General features: G+C 59.1%; 1 protein-coding gene across 1 annotated transcript in view; it reads right to left on the bottom strand.

The window, feature by feature from the left end:
• Positions 1-19,739: 19,739 nt before the first annotated feature.
• MAP2K2 (mitogen-activated protein kinase kinase 2) overlaps positions 19,740-25,250 on the bottom strand; it is a 21,591-nt gene continuing 16,080 nt past the window's right edge. The window contains exons 8-11 of the mRNA XM_021705072.1: positions 24,161-24,225; positions 22,791-22,852; positions 21,721-21,766; positions 19,740-20,094 (exon numbers count right to left, since the gene is read on the bottom strand). Of these exons, the coding sequence (XP_021560747.1) occupies positions 19,984-20,094; positions 21,721-21,766; positions 22,791-22,852; positions 24,161-24,225 (284 nt within the window). The 3' untranslated portion in view covers positions 19,740-19,983. The remainder of the gene's footprint in view (positions 20,095-21,720; positions 21,767-22,790; positions 22,853-24,160; positions 24,226-25,250) is intronic.

Genomic DNA, 25,250 nt, shown 5'->3' with positions numbered 1-25,250 from the left:
CCCCCCATCCCCCATGGAGCTCAATCCTGGCCAACTCCAACGTATGCACGCAGCACCGAATAGGCCCCCGGGGGGCGAGAGCACCCCCGGTACCTAGCTGCAAACTTAGCACGCGACGCGCCCCCCTATCTCCCCACGCCGGTTTCCCCCACCCTCAATGCGGCCCCGCTTCCCCTCCCCCGCTCCCCGCGCGCCTGGGATCCCCGAAAAGCCATGCACCCGGGTAGGGGGGGCTGGGGCACAAGCCCGTGCACTTCGCCCCCAATCCCCCTTCTCGGGCGGCGCCCCCTCCCCGCGCTCGGGATCCAGGGCGCCTCCAGCCTCCGGGCAGCTGCCAACCACCCCCTCCTCTGAAACTTGCGGAACGTCCGCGGTTCTCCTGATCTCCCCTTCCCGAGAGGGCAGAGGTGGGCGCAGCGCCCCCGGCCCGTCCCCGCCCTGCACCCCGTAAGGGGGCCGCGCCGGGCGCTGACTTACCTCGCGCGGCCGGGCCGGGGCCGGGCCGGGCCGGGGCGCGAGGGGCCGGGGCCCGGAGTTGGGACTGGGCTCCTCGGCCGCTCGCCTCCGGGGTCCGCGTCTCTCGCTCTCCGCCTCTCGCGCTCTCTCCCCTCGTCGCTCCCTCGCTCCGGCGGCGGCGGCGTCACTGCCCCTACAGTAACTGTACAGTACAGCCAAAGCCCCGTATGATGCTCGCGACTCCCTTCCTGGTTTCTCCGAGGGCAAGAGGGGTCCTCCCTTGTCTTAAAGGTGCCGCAGCCGCCGGCCCCCCCCCACGCCCAGCCTGCCCCCCCCACCCTGGCCTCGGAGGCCAGAACAGGCTCGGCAGGTCCCCTCTTGCCACGTCTCTGCCCTCCCGTGGGGCTTCGCCCGCTGCGCCGGGGAGACCGGGCTGTTATTAGGTTTTGTCAAGTTGGGGGGGGGTCCAGCCCGCCCCCGGCGCGCCCCCCCTCCTATGACCTCTCCGCCCCGCTGCGCGGCGCCGTGCCAGCTTGCCAGCTTATCTGGCCCCAGAGCTCCCCGGGGCGCGGGGGGAGCGGGCCCCCCGGGGTGGAGGGGGGGTGGGGGCCTCCAGATAAACAGGCCCCCAGCCTCTGCGCAGGGGCGGGCGCGGGGGGGGCGCGGGCTTTGCCCCCGACGCCCGGGGCGTGGCAGGATGGCAGCGGGGGCGGGGAGGGCTGTGCGCACTGCGAGGACCGACGCGGGCGTGGGTCGCAGCGGCCGGGGCTGCTGGGGGTGGGTGGGGGGCGAGGGAGTGGGGACCCCGGGCCAGTCGCCGGCCCTCCCGGGGCCTCAGTTTGCCCAGCCGCAGAAGGGACCCGGGGGCGGGTTTTCGAATGACGGCTTGGGTCCGCTGGGCTCCTGGGTCCCTAAATGAAGCAGCCAACCTGCCTGCCCGCGATTATATAAAAGAGTCGCCTCCGCCCGCTGCGCCAGGGGCGTAGCGGGGGAAGGGGTTGGCGAGGGGCGGGCTGGGCGGTTGTTTTCCCGGCTTTCCGAGTTCCCCCACCCAACTGCGGGCCGCTGGGCTGGACGGGGACCGGGCCCCGGACGTCTGGGTCCTGCGGGCCGCTCTCGCCAGGGTCTGCGTGGCTCCGGAGGGGCAGCGATGGGGAGTGGGGAGGCGTTGGCTCAATCCAACTTTTTTCCCTGTCCATTTCTCCCACTTCCTCCCCGGTCGTGGGAGAGGTCCGGCGGGGGACGGGGGAGGGGGAGGAGGGGACGAGCGTTGAGAACAGCCTGACCCGGCCCGGCCGGCTGCCCGCTGCACACAGTAGGCGCCTGGGGAGGGCTGGCTGGTGCGACCCGCCGCGTGGGGGGCTCTGCGCCTCAGTTTCCCCTTCCTCCTTCCCTTGGACGGAGAGGGCTGGCACCTGCTTAATAGCTGCCTTTTCCTGAGCGCTTCTCGAGTGGCTGGCTCTGTCCGGGGTCCTGTTTACCTCCATTCTAACATCTAATCTCATTATACTCATTTATTGCTATTATCATTACCACCATTACCTTACAGGCAGGAAACTTGGGTGAAGTGGACTCAGTCTGTCCTTCTCTGACTTCAAAGCTTCCCACCGCCCCTTGTACTTTATTACTTCTACGCACAACATATTAAAGGCGCCTTTCAACTCCCAAACGGGTTGAATCGGCTTTTGTAATAATAATTTGGCTTCAAGGGGAAACCCGGGAGGCCCCCAGAGGGGAAGTGACAGCCCCAGGTCTTGCAGCCTGAAACCAGCCCCTAATAGGTGGGAAGGGACCGAGGGAGGGGCCACGAAGGTCTCGGGTGAGGGTTGAACCCAGGGACTTTGCTCTAACGACCCTGCCTGGGGCGTAAGCCCTTCTTCCTTCCTTAAACCACCCTGCCATCAGCCTTGGGATTAGAAGGGCCAAGCAGAAAGACACTTTGCAGGTCGCAGGGTTGTGCCTGGACTCCGGCAGATAACTAATGCTCTGTTCTTACTCCTCAATGGTCTCACCCCCCCCCACCTCACCCCAAGCTCCACCCACTCAGCCAGGACTCAGTTTCCCCTCCTGTACCACCTAGTCTCAAATATCCTGCACCCTTTCTCTACAGTTGAGAACCTGATTCAGAAGGGGACGGGAATGCATATAGAAGATTGGCATTGAATCTAATCCTCAACACGCCCTGAAAAGAAGCAGGCCATTTTATATAGGAGCAAACTGAGGCCCAGAGAGGGACCATGAGCAAGGATGTCAAAGGCAGCATTCACCTGGCTCTGGATCCTGCCAGAGGGCTGGGGGTGGGTCCTTCAGGATATGCCAGGATGGCAGACCCCTACCTCCCATGCTCACTCCTGTCCCAGATATGAAAATAGTGAGGGAGGCAAAGCTTTGTCCTGACCCCCATTCCTCACTCGCTACCCGCCCAAATACCCAAGTAGATACTATTTTAAAAGCTAATAAGGTTAGGGCACCTGGGTGGCTCAGTTGGTTGGGCGACTGCCTTCAGCTCGGGTCATGATCCTGGAGTCCCGGGATCGAGTCCCACGTTGGGCTCCCTGCTCAGCGGGGAGTCTGCTTCTCCCTCTGACCCTCCCCCCTCATGCTCTCTCTCTCTCTCATTCTCTCTCTCTCAAATAAATAAATAAAAATCTTTTAAAAAAATAAAATAAAAAATAAAAGCTAATAAGGTTATAAAAGATTGAGTTACTGTGTGACCTTGGGCAGATTACTTAACTTCTCTGATCCTCAAGAGTCCATTGCAGAATATAATGATAGAAACTTCCTAGGGTACTAACAAGGGAGACAATAGGTACATATAACATTCTTTTTTTAAAAAATATTTTATTTATTTATTTGAGAGAGAGAGGCAGAGATAGCGAGAGAAAGAGAGAGAGAGGGAGAAGGAGGCTCCCCACTGAGCAGAGAGCCCAACGTGGGGCTCAATCCCAGGACCCTCAGATCATGACCCAAGCCAAAGGCAGACACTTAACCAACCGAGCCACCTAGGCGCCCTACATAAAACAGCACAGTAGGGTAGGAGAGAAGTCCTCCATACATGCTAGATGTTATTATATTGATGTTATTACTACTGTTTGGGCCATACCCCCGATCCTGTTCCTGGCCAGGGCAGCAATGAAACCCACATTTCAAAGAAGAAAAGTTCACACACACACTCAATGCATTTTTTACCTCATTGGCAGACCCCCATAAGTTGCTTGGCAAAAAGGTTTTCAGAGTATGTCAAGACCAGCTCCATCTTAGCAATAAAACAACATGAAAATCAACAAATATTTGGCACTTGCCTCAGAACAAATTTGTTCCGGGGTAAGTAGTAACATCAGCTCTGGATTTCTGAATTCCACCTTTGAATGCAACTTTAGTCCCTCTGTGTAGCAGGGATTATCATCCCTGATGGACAGGATGATGGTGCAGAGACCCAGAGAAGGCATATAACTTACCAAAGACACAGCGAGTGAATGGATGGACCTGAATTCGAGTTATGTTGGCGAGGCTGCAAATTTATATATTTTGAGCAGATAATTCTTGTCACCATAAGCAGGGGTTGCTTCTGGGATGGAGAAACAGAGGGGGTGGGGAGCAGGGTCAGAGACCTTCTGTTCACTGTCTTTGATCTTTTGAATTTTGCATCATGAGTTTTTTTTTAAGTCATCTCTACGGCCAACATGGGGCTTGAACTCACGATCCCGAGATCAAGAGTCACATGCTCTCCTGACTGAGCTGGCCAGGCACCCCGATGCATATATTATTTATAATGAAATTTAAAATAAAGTCACATTTCTTAGCTTTTGTGCTTCAGAGAATACCAGCAAGAAAGTGAAAGAAAAACCCACGGAAGGAGAGAGAATATTTGCAAATCATAGCTATAAAGGTCTGCTCTCGGAATATGTAAAGAAATTTTAAAGCTAGCAATAAAAACAAAATAACCAATTGTTTGAAATGGGCAAAGGATTTTAATGGACATCTCTCCAAAAAAGATATACCAAAAAAAAAAAAGGATACATTAAAAAAAAGTTGCGCAACATCATTAGTCATTAGGGAAATGCAAATCAAAACCACGATGAGACACCACCTCACCCCCGCTGGTATGGGCTGCATCAAAAAGGCAGACAATAGCAAGTGTTGGTGAAGATGGGGAGAGACTGGAGCCCTCCTGTCCCACTAGTGGGAAAGCACGATGATGCCGCTGCCGTGGGGGATAGGCCGGCGCTTCTTCCCAAAGTTAAACAGAGTGACCATCTAACCTGGCAAGGTGTGTGTACCCAAGACAAATGACATCTGGTCCACATCGAAACATGGAGGTGCACATCCATAGCACCATTATTCATAACAGCCCCAAACTAAAAACAGTCCAAATGTCCATCACCTGATAGATGAATGCACACAATGCATCCGTCCACGCACTGGATATCAGCCCCAAACAGGAGCGAGGCACCCACACGTGCTGCCCTGGGGACGGACCCCGAGCCCACAACACTCAGGGAGGGAACCAGACACAGAAGGCCACGCAGCGTGTGAGGCCACGTGGGTGACACATCCAGAACAGGCTCATCCACGGACGGGAAGGAGGCTCGTGGGGCAGTGTGTGGGGGGGTGATTGCTAATGGGGACACGTTTCCTTTAGAAGTGATAAAAATATTCCAAGATTAGATTGTGGTGATGGTTGTACAGCTTTTGAGTACACTGAAAACCACTGAATCATACACTTTAAAGAGTGAATGTTTTGGTACGTGGATGACATAAATTTTTAAAAAGCAAAGCAACACCCATATTCACAGCAGCATTTTTCACAACAGCTGAAATGTAGACACGACCCAAATGTCCATCAACAAAGGAATGGATAAACGAGATGCGGCTCATTCATATACTGGAATATTACTTGGCCTGAAAAAGGAAGGACATCTGACACCTGCCATGACGTGGAGGGACCCTGAGGACACTGGGCTCAGTGAGAGGAGCCAGACCCAGAAGGACACATACCGCAGACCCCACTCCCAGGAGGTCCCCAGAGGGGTCCCGTCCACAGAGACAGAGAGGAGAAGGTGGGAGCCAGGGCTGGGCCAAGGGGTGGGGAGTCTGTGTTTAGGAAGATGGAAAGTTCTGGAGATGGAGGGTGGGGGTGGGCTGCAGGACAGTGTGAGTGTGCTTCATGCCATTGACTTATACAGGTGAAAATGGTTGAAATGGTCAATTTTCTGCCATATATATTTTATCGCAATAAAAAAGTGAAAAGAAAAATAAGTCGACCTGAAGGAGGATATGAGGGTGGCCATGTTCTATCTGGTTCCAATGTCCCAGTGGATGGCACATCCCATTAGTATATAAGTGTGGTTGTTTAGGAATAAAATCAAACTTTTTTCTTCCAAAAAATTAGAATTAAAAAATGGAAAGGTGCCCCCAAAACAGTGTGAGGGGAAGATGTTAGCATTACTTTAAGCAGATGACTGCCCACCTTTATGCTCCCTCTGTCACACCCATGGCCGAGTGAGAACACCCAGCAGGGCGTGAGCGGCCCGCTGGGGATCTGGGGTGGGCATCCGGGGAGCACAGACAGAGACAGCGGTAGCAGAATGAATAATGGATCAACTTTGAATGTCAAGTCGAGAAGATTTGATGCTGCGTCAGATGTCAGGGGGATGGGAAGCAAAGAACCCAAAGGGCTTCTGGGGGCCACAACACATTGGTTTGGGAAGACAGCGAGCGTGAGGCGTGAGCCATGACTCCGTTTTTCTTCTTCACAATGGAGATGTGTCCATTAGATGTCCAGAGGCAGTGGACAGATGAATCAGGAGTGTCGGAGAGAGGGTGGGCTGTGCACTGGGGGTGAAGGGGTTGGTCTTCCCCAACTTGAAGGCTGCATGGCATCCCCCAAGGAAGCATGGACAGAGAGGGCATCCCCGGGCACCCCAATGCTGGAGTCCAGCAAAGGGGGCAGAGAAGGAGGCCTGTGGGAACCTAGAAGACGATTGGGTCACGGCCAGCAGTTTCCAGCAAACAGTCCTGGCCTCTCACTGCCTAATCCCCGGGGCTCAGGATACGGTCCTGCAGAGCAGCGCCCACTAAACACCTGCTTAAAGAACAAACATTTGTCTTTAAGCTTGCAGACAAGAAAAATGGCGAGCATCAGGAACCCTCATGCAATCACTAGGGACAAGTCACACCAAAGCAGGTCTTCATTTGCTTGTTAGATCAAACCATAGAAGGAGACAGGCAGAGGGTACCCCAAATTCCAGCAAAGTCAGGAGCTGGACGGTGCCCGGGAGTGAGGAAGAATGTGGCGAGGGTATGCTGATCAGCAAAGAGACCGGGGTACACACGGCCCGTTCCCGGACCTGCCTGTGTGTATGTGTGTGCACACATTTATTTTTACTCTTGATCTCAATGTTATATAAATAATATATACACAATTATTTTTTTAAAAGGCTCCTGATCTCTTTCTTCTATCTTTAGAACTGGCAGTATGACATTCTTCCAAGATCTCTGACCCTCCTACCCTCCTCTTGTAATGGACCCTATAAAATATATCAGCTGCTTTCCTAGGGTTGCTGTCGTAGGCTCCCCAGACCGGGTAGCACAGAACAGCTGAAAGACGGTCTATCAGTTCTGGGGCCGGAAGTCCCTAGTCGAGGTGTCGAGGTGTTGGCGGGGCCACGCTCCCTCCCAAGACCCCAGGTCCTGGCCTCTCTCCTAGCTTCCAGGGACCTCATAGACCCATGGCCTGGTCCCAGGATCACTTCCCAGCGCCCTCCCTCTGTGTGGGTCTGTCTCTCCATGTCCAGATGTCCCCTTCTTTTTTTTTTTTTTTTTAAGATTTTATTTATTTATTTGAGACAGAGAGAATGAGAGACAGAGAGCATGAGAGGGTCAGAGGGAGAAGCAGACTCCCTGCCGAGCAGGGAGCCCGATGCGGGACTCGATCCAGGGACTCCAGGATCATGACCTGAGCCGAAGGCAGTCGCTTAACCAACTGAGCCACCCAGGTGCCCCAGATGTCCCCTTCTTATAAAGACAGCAGTCATATTGGATTAGGGGCCCACCCTCCTCCAGCATGACCTCATTTTAACTAATTATATCAACTTCAATAACCGTATCTCCAAAGAAGGTCACGTTCTAAGGTGCTGGAGGTTAGGACTTGAACATGACATTTGTGTGTGTGCACACGGATGTGTGCACGCACTTGTCCACATATAAACACATCTACCTATCTACCTGTCTATCTATCCATCATCTGTCGTTTTTACCTTGACTCGAGTGAAGATGCCGAGGTGCTGAAGGCGAGCTTATCAACCGTTCGGGAGACATGTCTGGCTGAACAGAGCTACGTCTGGATTCGAGGTAGACCACGAAAAAACACCCGAATGAACACCAAGTTTCCTGGAGGGGCCGTAAAGATTCTGTGCGTGCTCTCAAAGGCCAGCTGGCTGCATGGGGACCGAGGTCCAGTCTGGGAAGATGAGAAAGTTCTGGAGACGGGTGGTGAGTGTGGCCGCTCCCCAGGGTGAGTATTCGAGGCCTCTGAACGGCACACCTAGAAAGGGTTAAAATGGTAACTGTTACGCAATGTATAATTTACTACAATTATTTTTTAAAAGGGGGGAAAAGTCAGTTGGCTAACTGCAAGGCGGGGTCCTGGATGGGGTCAAGAAACAGAAAAAGGGCCTTAGTGGAAAAACGGGCGTAGTCCAAATCCACAACAGAGTTTTACTGATGGGGGTATATGGATGTTGGTTCCCAGCTGTGAAAATAAAGGTGGGGGTGTATGATGTTGGCTTTGGGGGAAGCCGGGTGAAAGGTGTATGGGAAGTCTCTCTAGAATCTTCGCAGGTTTTCTATAAAATTCTAAAAGTTTCCTAAGAGGGACGCCTGGGTGGCTCAGTCGGTGAAGCGTCTGCCTTCGGCTCAGGTCATGATCCCACCAGGGTCCTGGAATCGAGCCCCGCATCGGGCTCCCTGCTCAGCAGAAGCCTGCTTCTCCTTCTGCCCCTCACCCTGCTCGTGCTTCCTTTCTCTCTCTGTCTCAGATAAATGAATAAAATCTTAAAAAAAAATAAAAAATAAAACTTTTCTAAAATGAAGCTAACAGCCAAAGACAGCAAAACTCAAGACTACATGGGTGTATACATTTGTCAGACCCATCAAACTATATACTTAATATCTGTGCATTTTAATTTATGTAGCCTATATCTAAATTTTTAAAAAGATTTTATTTATTTATCTGAGAGAGAGAGAGAGCACAAGCAGGGGAAGTGGTAGGCAGAGGGAGATGGAGAAGCAGGCTCCCCGCTGAGCAAGGAGCCCGACATGGGACTCGATCCCACGACCCTGGGACCATGACTTGAGCCGAAGGCAGATGCTTCACCGACTAAGCCACCCAGGTGCCCGTAGCCTATACCTTAATTTAGAGATACCCAGCAAAAGTCACCTGATGGAAAACATCCATCAGATTGGCCCAGAGAGTCCACATTTTAAAAATGTATCTAAAGGAAATATTTTGGGTTGTGCTTCAAGACGTAGCTGCAAGGATATTCAACTGAGTGTTGTTTATAAAAGCAAGACACGGGGAGATGATGCAAATGTCCTGTGGCAGGAGTTTTGGGTAATGAAATACGGGTGATATTTAGAATATTTGGCCACCTGATAAAGCCTGAGCACTGAGTGGACAAGTACCTGAGAGGGGGATGTCAGACCAGCTCTTGGTCGCAGCTGAGCCTCTGCCTACCGTCTGGCACACTGCATGGGGCACTCTAGCTCCGGGCTGGCAGATGCACACTACCTCAGGAGAATTTCCTGGAAGCCTTGTGGAGGGCCTTCCATCAGACTCATCAGGTCCAGCTCCAAATCGCCAACAGGGCTGCTGAGGCCTAAGTCAGAGAATCCAGAGCGAAGTTTAATTCCTAAAATTATGTTGGTGTTTGCACACCATGTTCGTGGTCGCCAAAAGGTGCAAGCAACCTAAAGGTGTCCATCCATGGATGAAGGATACACACGGTGTGGTCCATCCACGCGTGAGAACACACTCCAGCCTTAGAAAGGAAGGGACCCTGACACCTGCCACGACGTGCAGGGACCCCGAGGACACTGTGCTCAGTGAGAGGAGCCAGACCCAGAAGGACACATCCCGCAGGACCCCACTCCCAGGAGGTCCCCAGAGGAGTCCCGTCCACAGAGACAGAGAGGAGAGGGTGGGAGCGGGGGCTGGGGCAGGGGGTGGGGAGTCCGTGCTTCGTGGGGACAGAGTCTCCGTGTGGGGAGATGGAACGTTCTGGAGACGGAGGGTGGGGGTGCTGCAGGACAGGGTGAGTGTGCTTCATGCCGCTGAGCTGTGCGCTTAGAGATGGTTATGGTGGTGACTTATGTGTATCTTACACAATAAAAATATCAAGAGTTCTGATCTGGTTTTTTGTTTGTTTGTTTGTTTTATTTATTTGAGAGAGACAGAGATAGTGAGATAGAGAGCACAAGTGGGGAGGAGAGGGAGAAGCAGGCCCCCCCCAGAGCAGGGAGCCCGATGCGGGACTCGATCCCAGGACCCTGGGATCATGACCTGAGCCGAAGGCAGACGCTCAACCGACTGGGCCACCCAGGCGCCCTGTTTGTTTGTTTTTTAAAGACTAAAAAGAAGGAAAGCAAAGAATATCAGGGTCCAACTCCGCAGAGGCCAGCCTTTTTGATCTGGCAAGTAAGGACATTAGTAAACAAGAAGGGGCACACTGCTGCCTGCAAGTACAGAGACAAGCCCCCCGTCCCCCCCAGACTCTGAGTCCCGCTGGGGCCACAGTGCTGAATTTGTGGGCCGCCACATTGCAGGCCATGGGTGCCCAAGAAACCCGGGATTGTGTGCGGGCACGAGGAAGGCTGGGGGCCGCCAGGAGCCCCTCCGCGCTGCCCCCCCTGCAGGTGAAGCCTCCTCCCACTCGGGCTCCTCCCAGCTCCCCGGGCTCCACCCGAGCCCGCTCCCGGGCAGAGCTCACATTTAACCAGCACGCCCAGGGTGGCCAAACCAGGTGCGCAGGTATGAAGGAGCATACCTGCCTGGCAAATCATTGCCACCTGGAGCGCCCGGAAGCCTCTCGTAGGACAGCCCCCGAGCATCACAGGAGTCCTGCAGCCTCCGGATCCACAGTGGCTGGGGAGAAGCCCAGCCTCCGGTGCCTCGGGGGCTAGGGCAGCACCCCCCCACCCCCGTAGGCTGTTGAGACTTGGCCCACAAGGTGGAGGAAGAGGGTTTTTTTCTGGCACAGCTTGCGGTCCCTTACTGCACCCCGCCGCTCAGTATTCCTATCTGTGCAATGGGCCTTGCAGCTCGCCACTCCCGGAGGACGCCTCCCTCTGGCCTCTCTCCCCGCCTGCGCCCTGGTCTCCTGGACGCCCCTGCACTCCCAGGCTGGACGAACACCCCAGGGCCTCTCAGAACCTGGACAGAGGGCTCCAAAGCCGGGGGGCCAGCCTGCCTGCCTTTGGGGCCTGGCTCAGAGCTCTGTGTCTGCCAGTCTCTCCCTGGCCTGGCCCCACGTTGTAAGAATTTGCTGAGGGCCGTGGGTCACATGAGAGAGGCTGATTCCTCCCCCCCCAGACCCCCCCTTACAAAGGGTGATGTCTGGGGACATCAGTAGTTGTGACACTAGGGGGTACTCCTGGCATCGAGCGGTTGGGGCTGGGGATGCTGCTGAACCCCCCATTCCATGTGCTCAGGACAGGCCCCCCCTCCCCGAGAATGATCAGGCCCCAGATGGCCACGGTGCCGATGGGGAGAAAGTCTGGCCTGGGTCTAACTTCAATCCTGCCTACTGCCAAGCGTGCCCCTTGCTTCTCCCTCTCTGTGCTCTGCAGGGAAGGAAAACTTGCCCCATGGCTCAGGACAACCCAAGACTTGAGCCATCCCGCTGCCCACTGCCCCGGCCGCCCTAGGCAGCCGGTCTCCACTCAGGGCCTCAGCTTTCCATCTGGGCAATGGGCCTGAAGCTGGATAACGAGGGAAGCCTCAGAGATGGTCCCCGGGGGTCGGCTTCGCCTGTGGGACCCCAAAAGGACCAGGCCAGTCCTGGCCCTGTGCCCCCAGCCCGGCCAGAGACGGAGAGCAGAGGAGACCAGACCGCGGGGGTGGGGGGTGGGGGGGGGACGGGAGAACACTGCTGCATTTCTGGTCCGAGTTCTTTCTTTTTTTAAAATCACCGCAGTTGAAGGAGCGACTCCTCCCTCCGTCCTGCGCCTGCCACGTGGGCCACCCAGCAGCCGCCCCTGTCCCCCGGCCCTCCCTGGGCTGGGCCGGCAGCAGGAGCTTTGGTTTCACTTTGGTGCCACCGGTTTCACTTTCGGGCAGGAGAAGAAAAGAGAGAGGCAGAGCGAGGGATGGAGAGCGCACAGGAGGCTCCGCCAGCCACAGGGTCAGCCGCCTCGGCCACCGCAGTCCCATCCCGGGCGGGGGGGGGGGGGGGGCTGCCTCCTGACCTTCCTCCTGGCCCGGGGATTCTCGTCTCTTTCAGAGTCAAGGTCAAGGGGTCAAGGTCAAGTTCGCTAAGTGACTGTGGGCGGGGCAGGGCACCTCCTCCCTCTGGGCTCCTTTCCCCAAACCCACCCCCTTGAAAGTGGGGCTGAGAGTCACTCCACCAGCCAACATCAAGGACGGTCCCACTGCATCCCCAGTGGGAGCGGGTGGGGCAAGGTGCAAGGCAGAACAGATGTCGGGTCAGTTGACTTCCCCCCGCAAGGGACCCTTTGGCCCAGAAACCACTAGGAAGGAGGCTCCATGTGGTCCGAGTCTGGGCCTGGATGTGTGTGTGTTGCGGGGGGGTGTGGGGGGGGAGACGACAGTGTCCCTGAGGCCACCTGCCATAGCATCTGTCTGGCAGAACCAGGCTGGAAGCCCAGCTGCTCTGCTGGCTTTCCGGCACACCTGCCCAGCTCTGGGACTCGGTGTTTTCATCTGTGAAATGGGCGTGGCCTTGTTGCTTAGCCCCATGCGCCCCCCCCCCCCTCCTTGGGGCGCCCTGCTGCCCTCGTGCAGAATGGGGGTCCACTGCCTTCTGAGCCTGAGAGCCACGCCAGGGCAGCAACCGGGCCCCGTGCCCGTCTCCGCAGCACAGGATCAGGGCCTGGTAGAGGACTCGCCAGACAGGACCGGGGAGTCACCCGAGGCATATTTCAATAACATGGCGCGGGCAAGATAGACAATGTGTGTGCCAATGGGACAGAGTGGCTTGTTTTTTTAATAACAGCTTTATTGAGATATTAATTCACCCACTTCAAGTGTATAATTCACTAGTTGTTAGTACGTTCACGGAGCTGTGCAACCACGACCACTCTCTAATTCTGGAAAGTTCCATCGCCCCAGAAAGAAGCCCCATCCCTTCCCCTCCTGCAGACCCTGGCCCCCACGAGCCCCCTTCCCGTCCGCAGATGAGCCTGTTCCGGACGTGTCACCCACGTGGACTCACACCCGCGTGGCCTTCCGTGTCTGGGTCCCCCCCTGAGCGTCGTGGGCTCGGGGTCCGTCCCCGGGACAGTGTGTGTGGGGGCCTGTGCTCGTGGCCGAGGGACGCTCCCGTGCGTGGGGGACACACTGTGTGTATCTGCTCTTCAGCTGATGGGCATCTGGCCTGTTTCCAGCCTGGGCTCCGGTGAATCACACTGCTGTGAATGGGGGCAGGTGTTACGGTGACCACAACGTGTTGACTAGTGTGTCTCCACCCCAGTAAGTGATGTTTGGGGGCCCTGTGTTTTGTGGGGTAACAAGCACCATAATGTGCAGAGAGAGGAGGGGCAGCCCGCGGAGGGGCTCTGGCACCCAGGCTCTCTAGGTCTCTGCTGGGCTCCGGGAACCCCTTCCCCACCCCCTAGGTTGGCCCAGTGGTGAACCCGGGACTCCCCCAGAGGCCCGCAGAGGCTTCCACACACTCAGGGGCAGCCCTCAGATGCTGGCTGACAGAGCGCAGGGGGCCAGGCGGGCTGGGAACACAGGTCTGGAACGCGGTCCCTTCCCTCTAAAGGGAAGGACCACTGGGCTGCTGTGCGCAGGGAAGGGAGGGGAGAGGCAGGGAGGGGAAGGAGGAGTCACACAGGGAGCCACTCCCTCCTCTTCAATGTGGGGTGAAGACAGGAGACAGCAAAGCTAGGGGTTCTTTCAAGCAACCCTCCTGACCCCCAACCCCAAGACCCCCGGCCTCGGCCTTGCCAACGCACCTCCCAGGTCCTGGTGCTGGGATCCCACCCCCCTGCAGATCAGCCAGAAAGCCAGCCCAAATCCAGGTGTCATCCATGGGGAACCAAGTCCACTGTCTGCTCATGGGCCCAGTGGGGAGATGTCCGTTCCAACCCTCTGCCTGCTTTTTAATTGGGGCGCTTGTCTTTTGGTTGCTGAGCTGTAAGTATTCTTTATACTCTGGACCCTAGAGCTGTCTCCCACTCTCTGGGTTGTCTCTTGATGGGGTCCTTTCATGCACCCGATTTGAGCAGTCCAAGCGCACCTATGTTTTCCTTTGCTGCTTGTGCTTACATGTCGTGTTGAAGAGCCCACTGCCAGGTCCGAGGCCAAGAAGATGGGCGGTGGGAAAATCCAACAAGCAGCGATGCTGAAGGTTCACTGGAAGGTCTGGTGGCCCTTGTTGGGGAGGGGGTGGGGAGCAGGCTGCCCTGAGCGGTGGGGGGGGATGTTTGTCCTGAGCCTGAAGTTTGAGCAGGAGTTGGGGCTGGAGAGGGGTGATGACAGAAGCTTCCAGAACAGGGAGCAGCAGGTGCACACAGGGAGGGAGGCGAGAGTGAGAGTGAGAGATTTGCACTTCCCCTGCGCCCCTCCCCTTCCTCCCCTCTCCTCCCCACCCCATGACCCCTGGGCAGCCCCTGCGCCTGCACCCTGGGTCCCAGGGCCCAACAGACATGGGGGTGGTGATGTGACTGTGTTTAGAAACCTGGGTCCCGGGGCGCCTGGGTGGCTCAGTTGGTTAAGCGACTGCCTTCGGCTCAGGTCATGATCCTGGAGTCCCGGGATCGAGTCCCACATCAGGCTCCCTGCTTCTCCCTCTGACCCTCCCCCCTCTCATGTGCTCTCTCTCATTCTCTCTCTCAAATAAATAAATAAAAATCTTAAAAAAAAAAAAAGAAACCTGGGTCCCTGTGAAAAAATCCTGTCACTGGAAGAAAGGAGATGAGGGTCAGGGCAGGGGGGTGGCGAGTGGCCCCTGCATGAGCTTGTACGTGAGCGGAGGGGGTGACTGCAGCCACACAGAGAGTTACAGGGGTGAGGGAAGCAGGGGTGGCCTTCCTGAGAAGATGAATTCTGAGCAGCTGCCCACCCATCAGTGAGTAGGAGCTAGGCAGGTGCAGAGGGAACAGAGTGTGAAAAGGCTCAGAGGCGAGCAGAACCGGACATGTGCAGGGAGTGGACAGCCGAGCCAGGTGGGCTTGGTTCTTTGGGGGGCAGGGGGCACCCAGGACAGCTTCTCAGGGTCCAGGCTTTACCTCCACCCAGCCAGGGCCTCTGTGGAAGAGACAGATCTAAGGGCTGGACCCCGGGCAGGCCATGTGGGGGTCTCCAGGCCACGGCCTTGCCCTGCCCTTTAGGACCCAGCTCTGTGACGTTCTTTGCACTCCAAGGTCTGCTTCCCTGAGGCCCCTCATTGATGCCTGGACGTGCATCCCCGCATCGCTGGTGTGGCCCCCAAGAGGACAGCCACAGTCAGGGCTAGACCCCCGTGTGGGGCAATCTGTACGTCCTGCTCCTTATTAACTCAGCTTCCTAAACCTGTTTGTCTGAGGTTACTGCCTTGGCTCGCGGTCGGCAGCTGTCCCTGGCACAAACTACTAGTTTCTTAGCCAGACACCCAACTGACCTGGCTCCCAGCGTGGCCACCACCCAGTCCTGCGCCCAAGGCCAGTGGGGGGTTGAGTGCTAACAGGCTTCGGTTCCACCTGGTGGCCAACGACCAGGCCCCTTTATTTCCCACTGCACCACCAGAAAGGGTCAACACCAGGCATAGGGGGGTCCCCTGACTCCCTTCTGAACCCAGGTCCCTTCCCATATCCAGGGGGGTGGTCACTGCTCCACTGGATGGCTGTTAAGTATTTTGAGCCCCATCCCCCCTCCCCAGGCCGGTGGATCTTCTCCAGGGCCCATGTTCTGTGGCCCCACTGCCAAGCCTTGGCCTCCGCGGGTTCCCCTGCTGGGGATGCCCCCTGCCCGAGGGCCCTTGGTGACCCTCCTTCACAGGCGGTTCTCGGCGAGAACACCCAGTCCATGGGGTTCTGCCTCGCTTTGCCTTTAGCCTTAGGGGCGCTGTGAGTTCTGTTCAGCTCTATGGCCAGGCTGCGGACCCTGCAGCGGGGCATCAGTGGATTGAAAAGACAGCGACTGAGTCAGGAGAAAGCGTGGCTTTGGCGACGGCAGGATGGCCAGCGTTTGTCCTGGGGGAGGTGGGACCCTCTGGGTGGGCCCCATGTCACCTTGGGCAAGTAGCCTAGCGTCTCCGGGGGTCAGAGACCTGTGCGGCCCACAATACGGGGTGTGGCCGGGGTAGAGAGAGAAGGGATTCGGGGCTGCTCCAGAGAGGATCTGCTCTGTAGGCCTGGGAGGACCCCCTCTGCTGGTGGGGCGGGGAAGGAAGGGGGGGGCTCCCAGGGGGCATGGCCTCCCTTGAGGCTGCTGAGCCAGGGGGAAAGTGGTGTGGGTCCTGTAGCCACGGGGTGGGCGTCCCAGGGGAGGGGGCAGGGCTGTGGGCCGCAGTCCCTCCCTCACCCGAGGCCCCCGGTTCTCCAAGGGCTGCTCTTCGGGCCTCCCTCTGTCCCCTGGGAAGCCCGGGGAAGAAACCCGAGACTGAGCCTCGGCCTCGGTTCAGGCTGTTCAGGCTGCGGTGGGGCCCAGGCCTCTCCCTCCGGCCCTCCTTCCTCCTCCTCCGGACCCAGCCCGACGTTGCCATGGGGACGGCAGACCAGGCAGGTCCTCCACCCACCTGGCCCGGGGCTGCCCCAGGCTCACACACCTGGTCAGCTCCAAGCCCGGGAGGGGCGGGGCCTGGAGGGGCCCTGCTGCTTTCGTTTTGAGGGCACCCCTTCCCCTTCCTCACCCCCACTCCACCTTGGACCCCGCTTTCTGGGAAACCCTGTGGCAGTTTCCTCTGACCTCTGTTAACCCGGAGTCCATGGCCCACAGAGGGAGGCCGACTTCCGCCTCTGACCTGAGGCTTCCTGCCTGGCACATACCTCCGCCCAGAGGGCTGGCTGAGCACCCTTCTCTGGACTCCCCACCTCCCAGAAGGTTCCAGGCCCCCTCTGCCCACATCCCTCCTGCTGCACCGTGTCCCGGACTATGGCCACAGGAAGTCCACTGGTTTGGGCAGGGAGGCTGGGACACAGATGCTCTGCCTCTTGGTCCATCAAACTGGGGTAGGGTTTAGGGCTGAGTCAGGCTCTCTGCCCTCGGCATCGTCCACGGGGGTGCTGTGGGGGTGGAGCAGCACCCCCGGCCCACCCCCTCGGTGCCAGGAGCTCCCCAGTGGACCACCACAGACGTCCCAGATGTGGCCCAGCGTCCCCTGGGGGCAGGGTTGCCCCAGGTGAGACCCCTGGGAGGCCACACACATTTAGATACACACGCTGAGGGACATCTGGCTGGCGGTGGAGTGCGCGGCGCTTGACCTCGTGAGCTTGAGCCCCACCTAGAGCTTACTTAAAAATAAACACACAGAGTGGGAGGGAGAGAGGGGGTGACTCATAGACACCGGGGTCGCCTGGTTTGTACCCCGGGGGCTTTACTCTGGGGTCCAGCACAAGCAGGGGCTGGACTCATTTTCTTTTCCAAATAATTAACGCGGGGTCTCCCCCCCACCGCCCCACTGCAGCCATTCCGGATCCTTCTCTGCAGGCGTCCAGGGCGCTGTGGGGGGCTGAGGAGCCTCTCTGGCCCCCACCCAACAGATGCCAGGAGCACCCCCCGTGTGACCACAGACATCTCGGACATGGCCCTGTGTCCCCAGGTTGAGACCCAGCGGGCTGACAGCGGAGCAGGCTTGGGCCTCTGCTGCCCAACGCGGCCCCCGGCCCCGGACACGTGGCCACGCTGGGCTGAGGTGCGCTGCGAGGGCAAAAGACACGCCGGATTCCAAAGGCTCCGTGGAAGAAGACACAAAGAACGTAAAAGACCACACTGCTAATTTCTCATATTGGTTACAAGGCGAGAGGGTAGTATTTTGCCTCTGTTGGGATGAATAAAACACGCCATCGCATTACCTTCACCTGTGTCTTTCCCTGTCTTACACGCAGCGCTGGCCCGGCGGTGACCTGGGCTGGGTCTGCAGGCTCATGCCCTGCGCTCCGCCCGGGCCACCCCGCCGAGCTCGCTGCGGGAGGGGAATGCGGGTGGGCTTTCCTGGGGGAGGGGGGTGCACCACCAGGCCGTCTGGTGAGCCGCTCAGGACTCCGCGGCACAAATGGTGCGGAAGGGAACCAGGCGGGGACGGGGCCCACCCTCCGGGGACGCAGGGCACAGGATGAGAAAAGCTGGCGCGGACAAGACACTCGGGATCTTCTCCCAAACCAAGCGCAGGAACAAAAAAGCAAAGACAACACAAAACAAACGAAGAACCCAACCAACGCTCAAGACCCCAAAGCTCGGATGCCTTTCCTGATTGATTTTGTTTGGACAGAGAGGTCAGAAAGATGGGGTGTCCGGGGGTCACAGGTGTCGTGTCCGCAGAGGCCCCCGAACACGGAGGCGGGGTCTTCGGGCTCCCATACTTGGTGGCATCGGGATTCTTCAAGAGGAGCCGAGAAACCTCAACCCTCCCGCACAAAACGCTCTGTATCTCCTAAGGGCCACCTTCTGCTGACCCCATGTCAGGAGACCCCAAAACCAACAGCTCCTACGCAACTCAGGAGGAGCCTGCCCCTTCGCAACAGAGCCTGTCAGCAGGTCTGTCTGGCCGACGGGAAAGCCGGGTGTGTGCAGGGGAGACACCGGGAGGTGCTGGCCTAGGTCCCCAAGGCTCTGGTGAGTTCCTGGCTTCCCAGGAGCCTGGTCTGGGACAGACAGGGAAGAGAAAGAGTCCGCTTCTCTGTGGTCCGGCCCTGGGACACCGAGCAGCAGAGGCCTTACCCCACCGATTCCAAATCCTCCCCGATCCCTCAGGACCCAGTCACCGTGGTCTCTTACTCCTTGAAAATGGCAGCCCGTTACCAGAGGCTCGGTGGCCGTGGTGTGTGTGGGACAGGCCCCAAGATGCGGCCCATCGTGGTGGCCCGTGTTGGGCCCCGCCGCCCAGACGCTGACCCACCTTCCCGGCCCCATAGAGCGACAGCGGCGGATTTCGGGGTATCTGCTTTATTCTCTTCTCAATAGGTGAGACTTTGGGAACTAGAAATGGTGGAAACCCAGAAAGCCGGTGGAAGGAGCCAGCAACTCGTCTCCTCTTTGGCGTCCACAGGAAAAAGCACAGGAGACTGGGAGGGCGGCCTCCAGAAACCCAGGGCTGGCCGCCTGCCGTGCCCGCAGAGCAGCCGAGTCCCGCGACCCGCCGCAGCGTCCAGGGGGCGCTCACAGCCCCGCCATCTTCAGAGCTGGCAGGGAAGCCTCAGAGGCGGCCCGGCCCTGGGTCCTGGGGCACGTGCACATCCAGATGGACACGGGAACTGGGACCACCTCACCCTCACCGTTTCCTTTCCCAGCAGCTGGTGCTGACCTGCCAGAGGGCCTGAGGGATGCGCCCTGGGCAGTCACTTCCGATTCTCTGGGGGAGCAGGGGGAACATGAAGAGCCACCTGCCTGCATCTGCCAGCCCGCAGGCATGGGGACAGCACAGGCCCATCTGCTGGATCTGCGGGGCTTTTCGACCACACCGACAGCCTGGAAGCCCACTGCTCCCTTTCTGCCAAGTGTCAGCTCAGCAACTGCCACCAAGAGTTAGAAGTGTCTGTCCCCTGCAGCACAGGAAGGGGTGAGCAGGTCCCTCCTGGGGGTAGGTCACAGGCTGCTGAGCACAGGCAGGTCAGCGGCATGACCAGAGGGAGGGAGTGGACCCCATGACCACCAGTGGGCCCTGGGGACCACCTCCAGGGGTGAATGTCGGGCGTCATGCGAGGGACGACATAGGAGCGTGGGGCGGCGGCACCTCCCTTTCTTTTGGTGAAAGACACCAAGGTCTAGAGGTTCCCTGAGGCTGCATCCCCAGTTCCTGGTGTCCCCCCTACCCCACCGCTCTGCCCCAGGTGGGCGGTGGGCTCGGGGCTGGGACTGCCAGCCCACCCCCCCACTGAACAAACAGAACAGGAAGTACAACGGGCACAGTTTGCTTTTTCTTTCCCTGTTTTGTTTTAAACCTAAGAAGCAGGTCCGAGAAGACACCGCGAGCAGCGTCACCCTCCCCAGGGACCGGAGGCTCAATGTCCACCGCGGGGTGTGCGGGCAGCTCCGCGGAAAGCGGAGGGAGAGGCGGGCCGGGCCGGGGGAGAGGAGGCCCTGGCCTGTCCTGGGCAGGAGGGGCGGGGCACGGGTGGGACGGCGGGCAGGTTGCCCATGGGACCCCATCACACGGCGGTGCGCGTGGGTGTGCTGGGCTGGTTCAGCCGCAGCGTTTTACACAACCAGCCGGCAAAATCCACTTCTTCCACCTCGGACCGCTTGATGAAGGTGTGGCTCTGCAAGGGGAGGAGACGCGTGTCAGGAAGGAGCGCGGCCCGGCAGGCCAAATGGCGCCAAGCCTGAGCGGGAGGTGATGCTGTGCTCACCAGGCCCAGGTCACCACCTGGCCCCGCCAACGTGGGGCCGGTCACACTCTGAGGGGCTGAGCAGTGTCCCCAGCCGCACTCCCTCGACGCCCAGAGCACCCCCATCGTGAAGCCCACAGACGTCCCCAGACACCGCCCTGTGTCCCCTGGGGACAGAGTCGCCCCTGGGTGAGAACATCGGATCTGGAACAAAAGAAGCCTCCGTGAGGCCAGGAAGTCCCCGACTCGTTCCGTCTGGTGTGGCAGCCACTGGCCACGTGAGGCTCCTGAGCCTCGGACGTCGGCTCCTGGGGCTGAAGAAGAGAAGCGCGCGTTCCGTTTCAAGTATCTGAGATCAGCACATGGCTGGTGGTTCCCGTCCGGGACGGCGTGGCAACAGAGGTTCCTGGTTGAAGGCTGGGGGGCGTGAGCAACGCTGTCCCCACAGGGTGTGCGGGGGAGGGGCGGTCCTGGGGGCTCGGGGTGCACGGGAGGAGGCCTGGTCCCCCACAAGATGCCCAGGCGGGGGGGCAGGAGACGCCATCCTCACCTTCCCAAGAGTGAGCACAGGCTTGGGGGCGACAGGACAGAGGGCCAGACTCCCATGGTCTGGGGCAGCAGGCCCCACAGAAAGTGGTTTAATTGGGGCAGAGACCTGGGGGCCCCACGGGGACCTCAATATCAAGGAGCTTGTCTAGATCACAAATCTGTACATCTTACACCCAACAAGCATTTGTAACATCACACGAACACTCTCTACGGCGGACACAACAGACTCTTGAAGAACCAGGGCACGCAGACCCTTCCCACATGGTGCTCTCCGCGCCCACGACCGGGAGACGCTGGCTGTCACCGAAACTAACGGAGGGGCGCCTGGGGACACCTCACAGGAGGCGCCGAAGCGGAGACCCCAGGATGGGGACAAGCCAGTCGAGAGGGGCAAGGGCCGTGTCCCCCAGGGAGCAGGCCTGTCCTTTGCAAAGGCCCTGAGGTGGAGGCTCTTTGGAGGAGGCAGGAAGGCCGCGGCCCCCTTACTGGAAAGGCTGAGTTCTGACAATGAATAGAGGCTCTAGTTCTGCCGTTTGCATGCCCGAGACGTAGGACTGGTGCCCGTGACTGTCACGGTCTCACGTCGTGGGGGTGTGTGAAGGGTAGGCTACTGCAGGCATGGCAGGGGTGTGGAGGGACGAGAGCCGGCAGTGGAGGGGGCTGAATGCGCCAGCGGTCTTGCATTGCTAGAGGAAAGGGAGTCTCCACGCCCACCTTGGTTCTCAAGGACATCAGACAGTGTGGACTTACAGGGGGGCTGGTAAGCCCAGGTTTTCCCAGCCTGTGGGGCCCTACCACTCTCAGTTAACACCCCTGACCACGGGCACGGATGGGCCATCCCGTGGCTCCAGGAGCCAAGGGAACCACAGCTGCTCTAGATCCTCCCCACTAATGAAGCCAGGAGACCACAGGGGCTCTCTGGCGGGACATGTGGCCCAGGATGCAGAGTCGGCTTGAGAGCTGGCTGGGGTCTCCCCGAGGTGAGCCCGTGCCCCTGCGATCACTCACCATGAGCATCTTCAGATCCGCTCGCTCTGCTGGGTTCTTTATTAGGCTGGAAAGGAAGACAGAGGGTGGGGGAGACAAGGCAGGGCAGTTAGCCAGTGGCCACAGGGACTTGGTTTTGAGCCGTCATCGGTCAGCCCCGTCCCTGCGCCTGGCCCATCTGAAACCGGACGCAGCAAGAACAGAACCCGCTCTGCTGTCCCTTGGGTGTAAGGGCAGGATCCCCGGGGAGGGAAGGGTAAGGGTCTGAGACCAGGACAAGAGGGAAGGGGAAAGGCTGAGGGGACCAGCTGGCCGCTGCCGGGTCTGAGGCCCAGCGCAACCGCACTGCTAATAACCCCCTAACCTGGGAGTCTGAATGTCAAAATGGAACTTTCTCCTTCAAAAAAGCAGAACTGCCCCTAAAGACTTGCTCAAACCGGCCTGAGGCCAAACGGTGGCTGTTCAGAACCAAAAGAAAATGAGAGGGGTAGAGAAACATTCACCCAGATCCCTGGATTCATGCCGCACACACTGGCCAGTGGCTGTGCAAAGGGCCGGTGGTGTGGGTCTGCTGCTGTCTGTGATGTACTCCCCAGGCTGACTCCACCCGCCCTGACATGCAACACGGCCCTCGAGGTGAGGGGTGGCCCCGGCCCCTCCTGTTGCAGAGCCTGCGCGCCCCAAGCCCCGCTGACGCACCGAGAGCAGCTGACCGCTTGCCAGAACCCGACTTGGAAGCCTTGTTGGGAAGCTGGTGGGTTACAGGGCTTGACGGCTTAGGAAACTGGGACGCCTGCTGGCGGAAGGCAAGGCAGGAATCCTGGTTTGTTCTGGGCTTTGGGGACAGGATGGGGACAGCACCTGGACACCGCGACTCAGTAGCCTTGGAAAGGGAACCTACTGGGTTCTCAGGTGAGCTCCAGGTGCCCCCAGATGCCGCTGATCCCAGCAGAGGGGCCCGGCCCAGGACCAGGAAGGAAGTGTGCATCTGGGCCAGCGGCCGGGGTGTGGGCAGCCGTCCCGGGAGGCAGGTGGGGCCTCTGACGGCCTGGCACCACGCCCCGGGCCGCCCTGAGACTGTGGCACCTTACCATTTATTTACAAACTCCTGGAAGTCCTGGGTGAAGACGCCGCTGGGCAGCTTGGGAGGTGGCTGTGGGAGAGAGCAGAGGTGGGGGTCGGATGCTCGAGGATGGCCCTCGAATCACGGGGAGAAGGTGCTTCACGGCCCTGAACCCATGAGGACAGCACTTTTTGGGGATCCTCAGAAGGCACCTCTCCTGGCCCCAGTCCCTTCACCTTGCTGGAGGGGGAGCCCCCCCCCACCCCATACCCGCCTTCTGGCAGCTTCCCCACAGGCCCTGCCACCCGCCCTGCCAATTTGGTCAGGCCCTTCTGGGGTTCTCTTTCGAAAACTCTGGTTTTGGGATCACAGCTGGTTCCAGGGGGGAGTAGGACAGGGCCCATCCATTTCCAGCTGGGGGTCCGGAGCACTGGGGGGAGGGGCGCGGGGTGGGGCAACAGGTTCCAGAAGCCCAAGGAGCCTGGCCCCATATCTATGTGCCAGGGTGGGGACAGCTGTATGTAGGGTCAGGCCCCCGTCAGGGCAAGCAGTGGGCAGGCGGCCTGGTGAAACCCACGGGGCCTTCCTCCACGCAGGGGTGGGGGGTGCTGGCAGGCTCCCGGGGAGGACGTGCTTGCTGCGCCTAGGTGCGGCTGCCAGGTGCAGGGCGAGCTGTGCCAGCCCATCCTGTTCTGTCATCACCAGCCCCGCTCCGAGCCGCTCACCCCAACACTCAACCCTATACCAAGCCAGTGCCACAGGCCGCCCGGCCACCCCATTTCTCTGCCCTGACTCCGAGGGGCCCCAAAAGCACACTTTGGCCCACAGAAGGCCCAGGAAGGGTGACCCAGCCAGGCAGGGAGGGTGGGTTTCAGGGTCAGGTCCCGCTCTGCCCCTTTCCAGCTGCAGGCCCAAGGAAGCTGCTCCCATCCCTGTACATCCACAACGGAAACAGTCCCACTACCCGCTCACACGGTGGTGAGGCAGACCGGGGGGCTGGGCCCTCTGTGCCTCCTTCCCTGAACTTTCCCCGAGGAAGTGGATCACTCATGACAGCGCATGCAGGGAGTCAGATGCGCAGAGAGCTACCAGGGGCAGCTCTTGGGGCCTGGGCATGCGGCTACAGCCTTGGGGGGGGGGGGTGTCTTTACCCACACCCACACCAACACAGGGACGTAAACTCCTCTCAGGACGTGGCAGACTCGTGTGGTATGGCAGGAAGGCCACGCGCTTCTACCTGATAACTGACCGTTGAAAAGAGGTCCCTGCTCCGCCCCCCACTCTTCCCCAACAGAATCCGGTCTGCGTGCAGAATTCCCTTCCCTTGGGTAACAATTCCAAGTCCAAGAGCTTAATCCGCCCTCATGAAGATGGACCAGAGGGGCCTCCGGTACACACCTCGTTCACAATATAGTCCAGCAGCTCGAAGATGGCCATGGCCGGCCGGCTGTCCGTCCCGTGACCTGCTCGGGCAGAGACAGAAACAGAGGTGAGGTGGGCGTCTGCCAGGTACCCTTCCCCTGACACTGGCCTAAACCAGGGGAGGTGCCCTGGTGGGGTCCTTGCTGCCGAGCTCGCTTTCTTGGGAAAGCAGCTTCTCTCTGAGCCTCCGGCAAATTAACAAAACAAAGCAAAACGCCAAAATGAACAGGGGCATTTTTTGAGAAAGCACACATTTGGCACGGGGCTGCTCCCAGGCTGTGCCAAAGTCACAACCCCTGCTTTCTGGCGCACAGGCAGGGTGTGGGGGGTGGTGCTGACCAGCAGCAAGGACGGCAGCCGTGACCTTGCACGGAGCCGCGGGCGAAGGCAGCGTCAGGCCCCAATGCTGCCCAGAACAGACGACCGGCTGGGGGTAGCTGACCCCCATCTTCGACCCAGCTGGCCAGGGCCGGGTTTGGCAGCTGGACTTTCGCCTTCTGTCCCCTGTCCTGAAACGGGCACGCAGGCCAGGGCTGGGGGAGGGGCTGGCAGGCCAAGGTGGCCTGGCATGGCCCGCCGCTCCTCCCTGCTGGGACGGGGCCCCAGCTGAAGGCCCGCGATGCCATCTGGGAGCTGGTGCTGGGAGGGAAAGGGCCAGGGCCCGGGGACACAGATGGGGGCAGGGGGTTCTCCCCTCGGAGAAAATCAAGACACCCCAGCATTGTGGGTCTGCCACCAGGAAAGGAGAAGCTGAGCTTGAAAGTACTGTGGAAGCCGCCATTTGATGGCCCACGTCCATCAGCGGTGAAGACACACAACATGGTCCACCACCCACGGGGATACATGGCCATGGACAGGAGCGAGGCGCCCACACGCGCGGCCCCGGGGACGGACCCCGAGCCCACGACGCTCAGGGAGGGAACCGGACACAGAAGCCACATGGGGTGTGAGTCCACGTGGGTGACACGTCCGGAACGGGCTCATCCGCAGACGGGAAGGGGGCTCGGGGGGCCGGGGCAGGGGAGAAGGTGGGGAGTGACCGTTGATGGGGGCGGGGACGCTCAGG

This window comes from Neomonachus schauinslandi, chromosome 1 (genome assembly GCF_002201575.2).
Source record: "Neomonachus schauinslandi chromosome 1, ASM220157v2, whole genome shotgun sequence".
NCBI lineage: Eukaryota > Metazoa > Chordata > Mammalia > Carnivora > Phocidae > Neomonachus > Neomonachus schauinslandi.
This window is presented reverse-complemented; position numbering and strand designations above follow the sequence as displayed.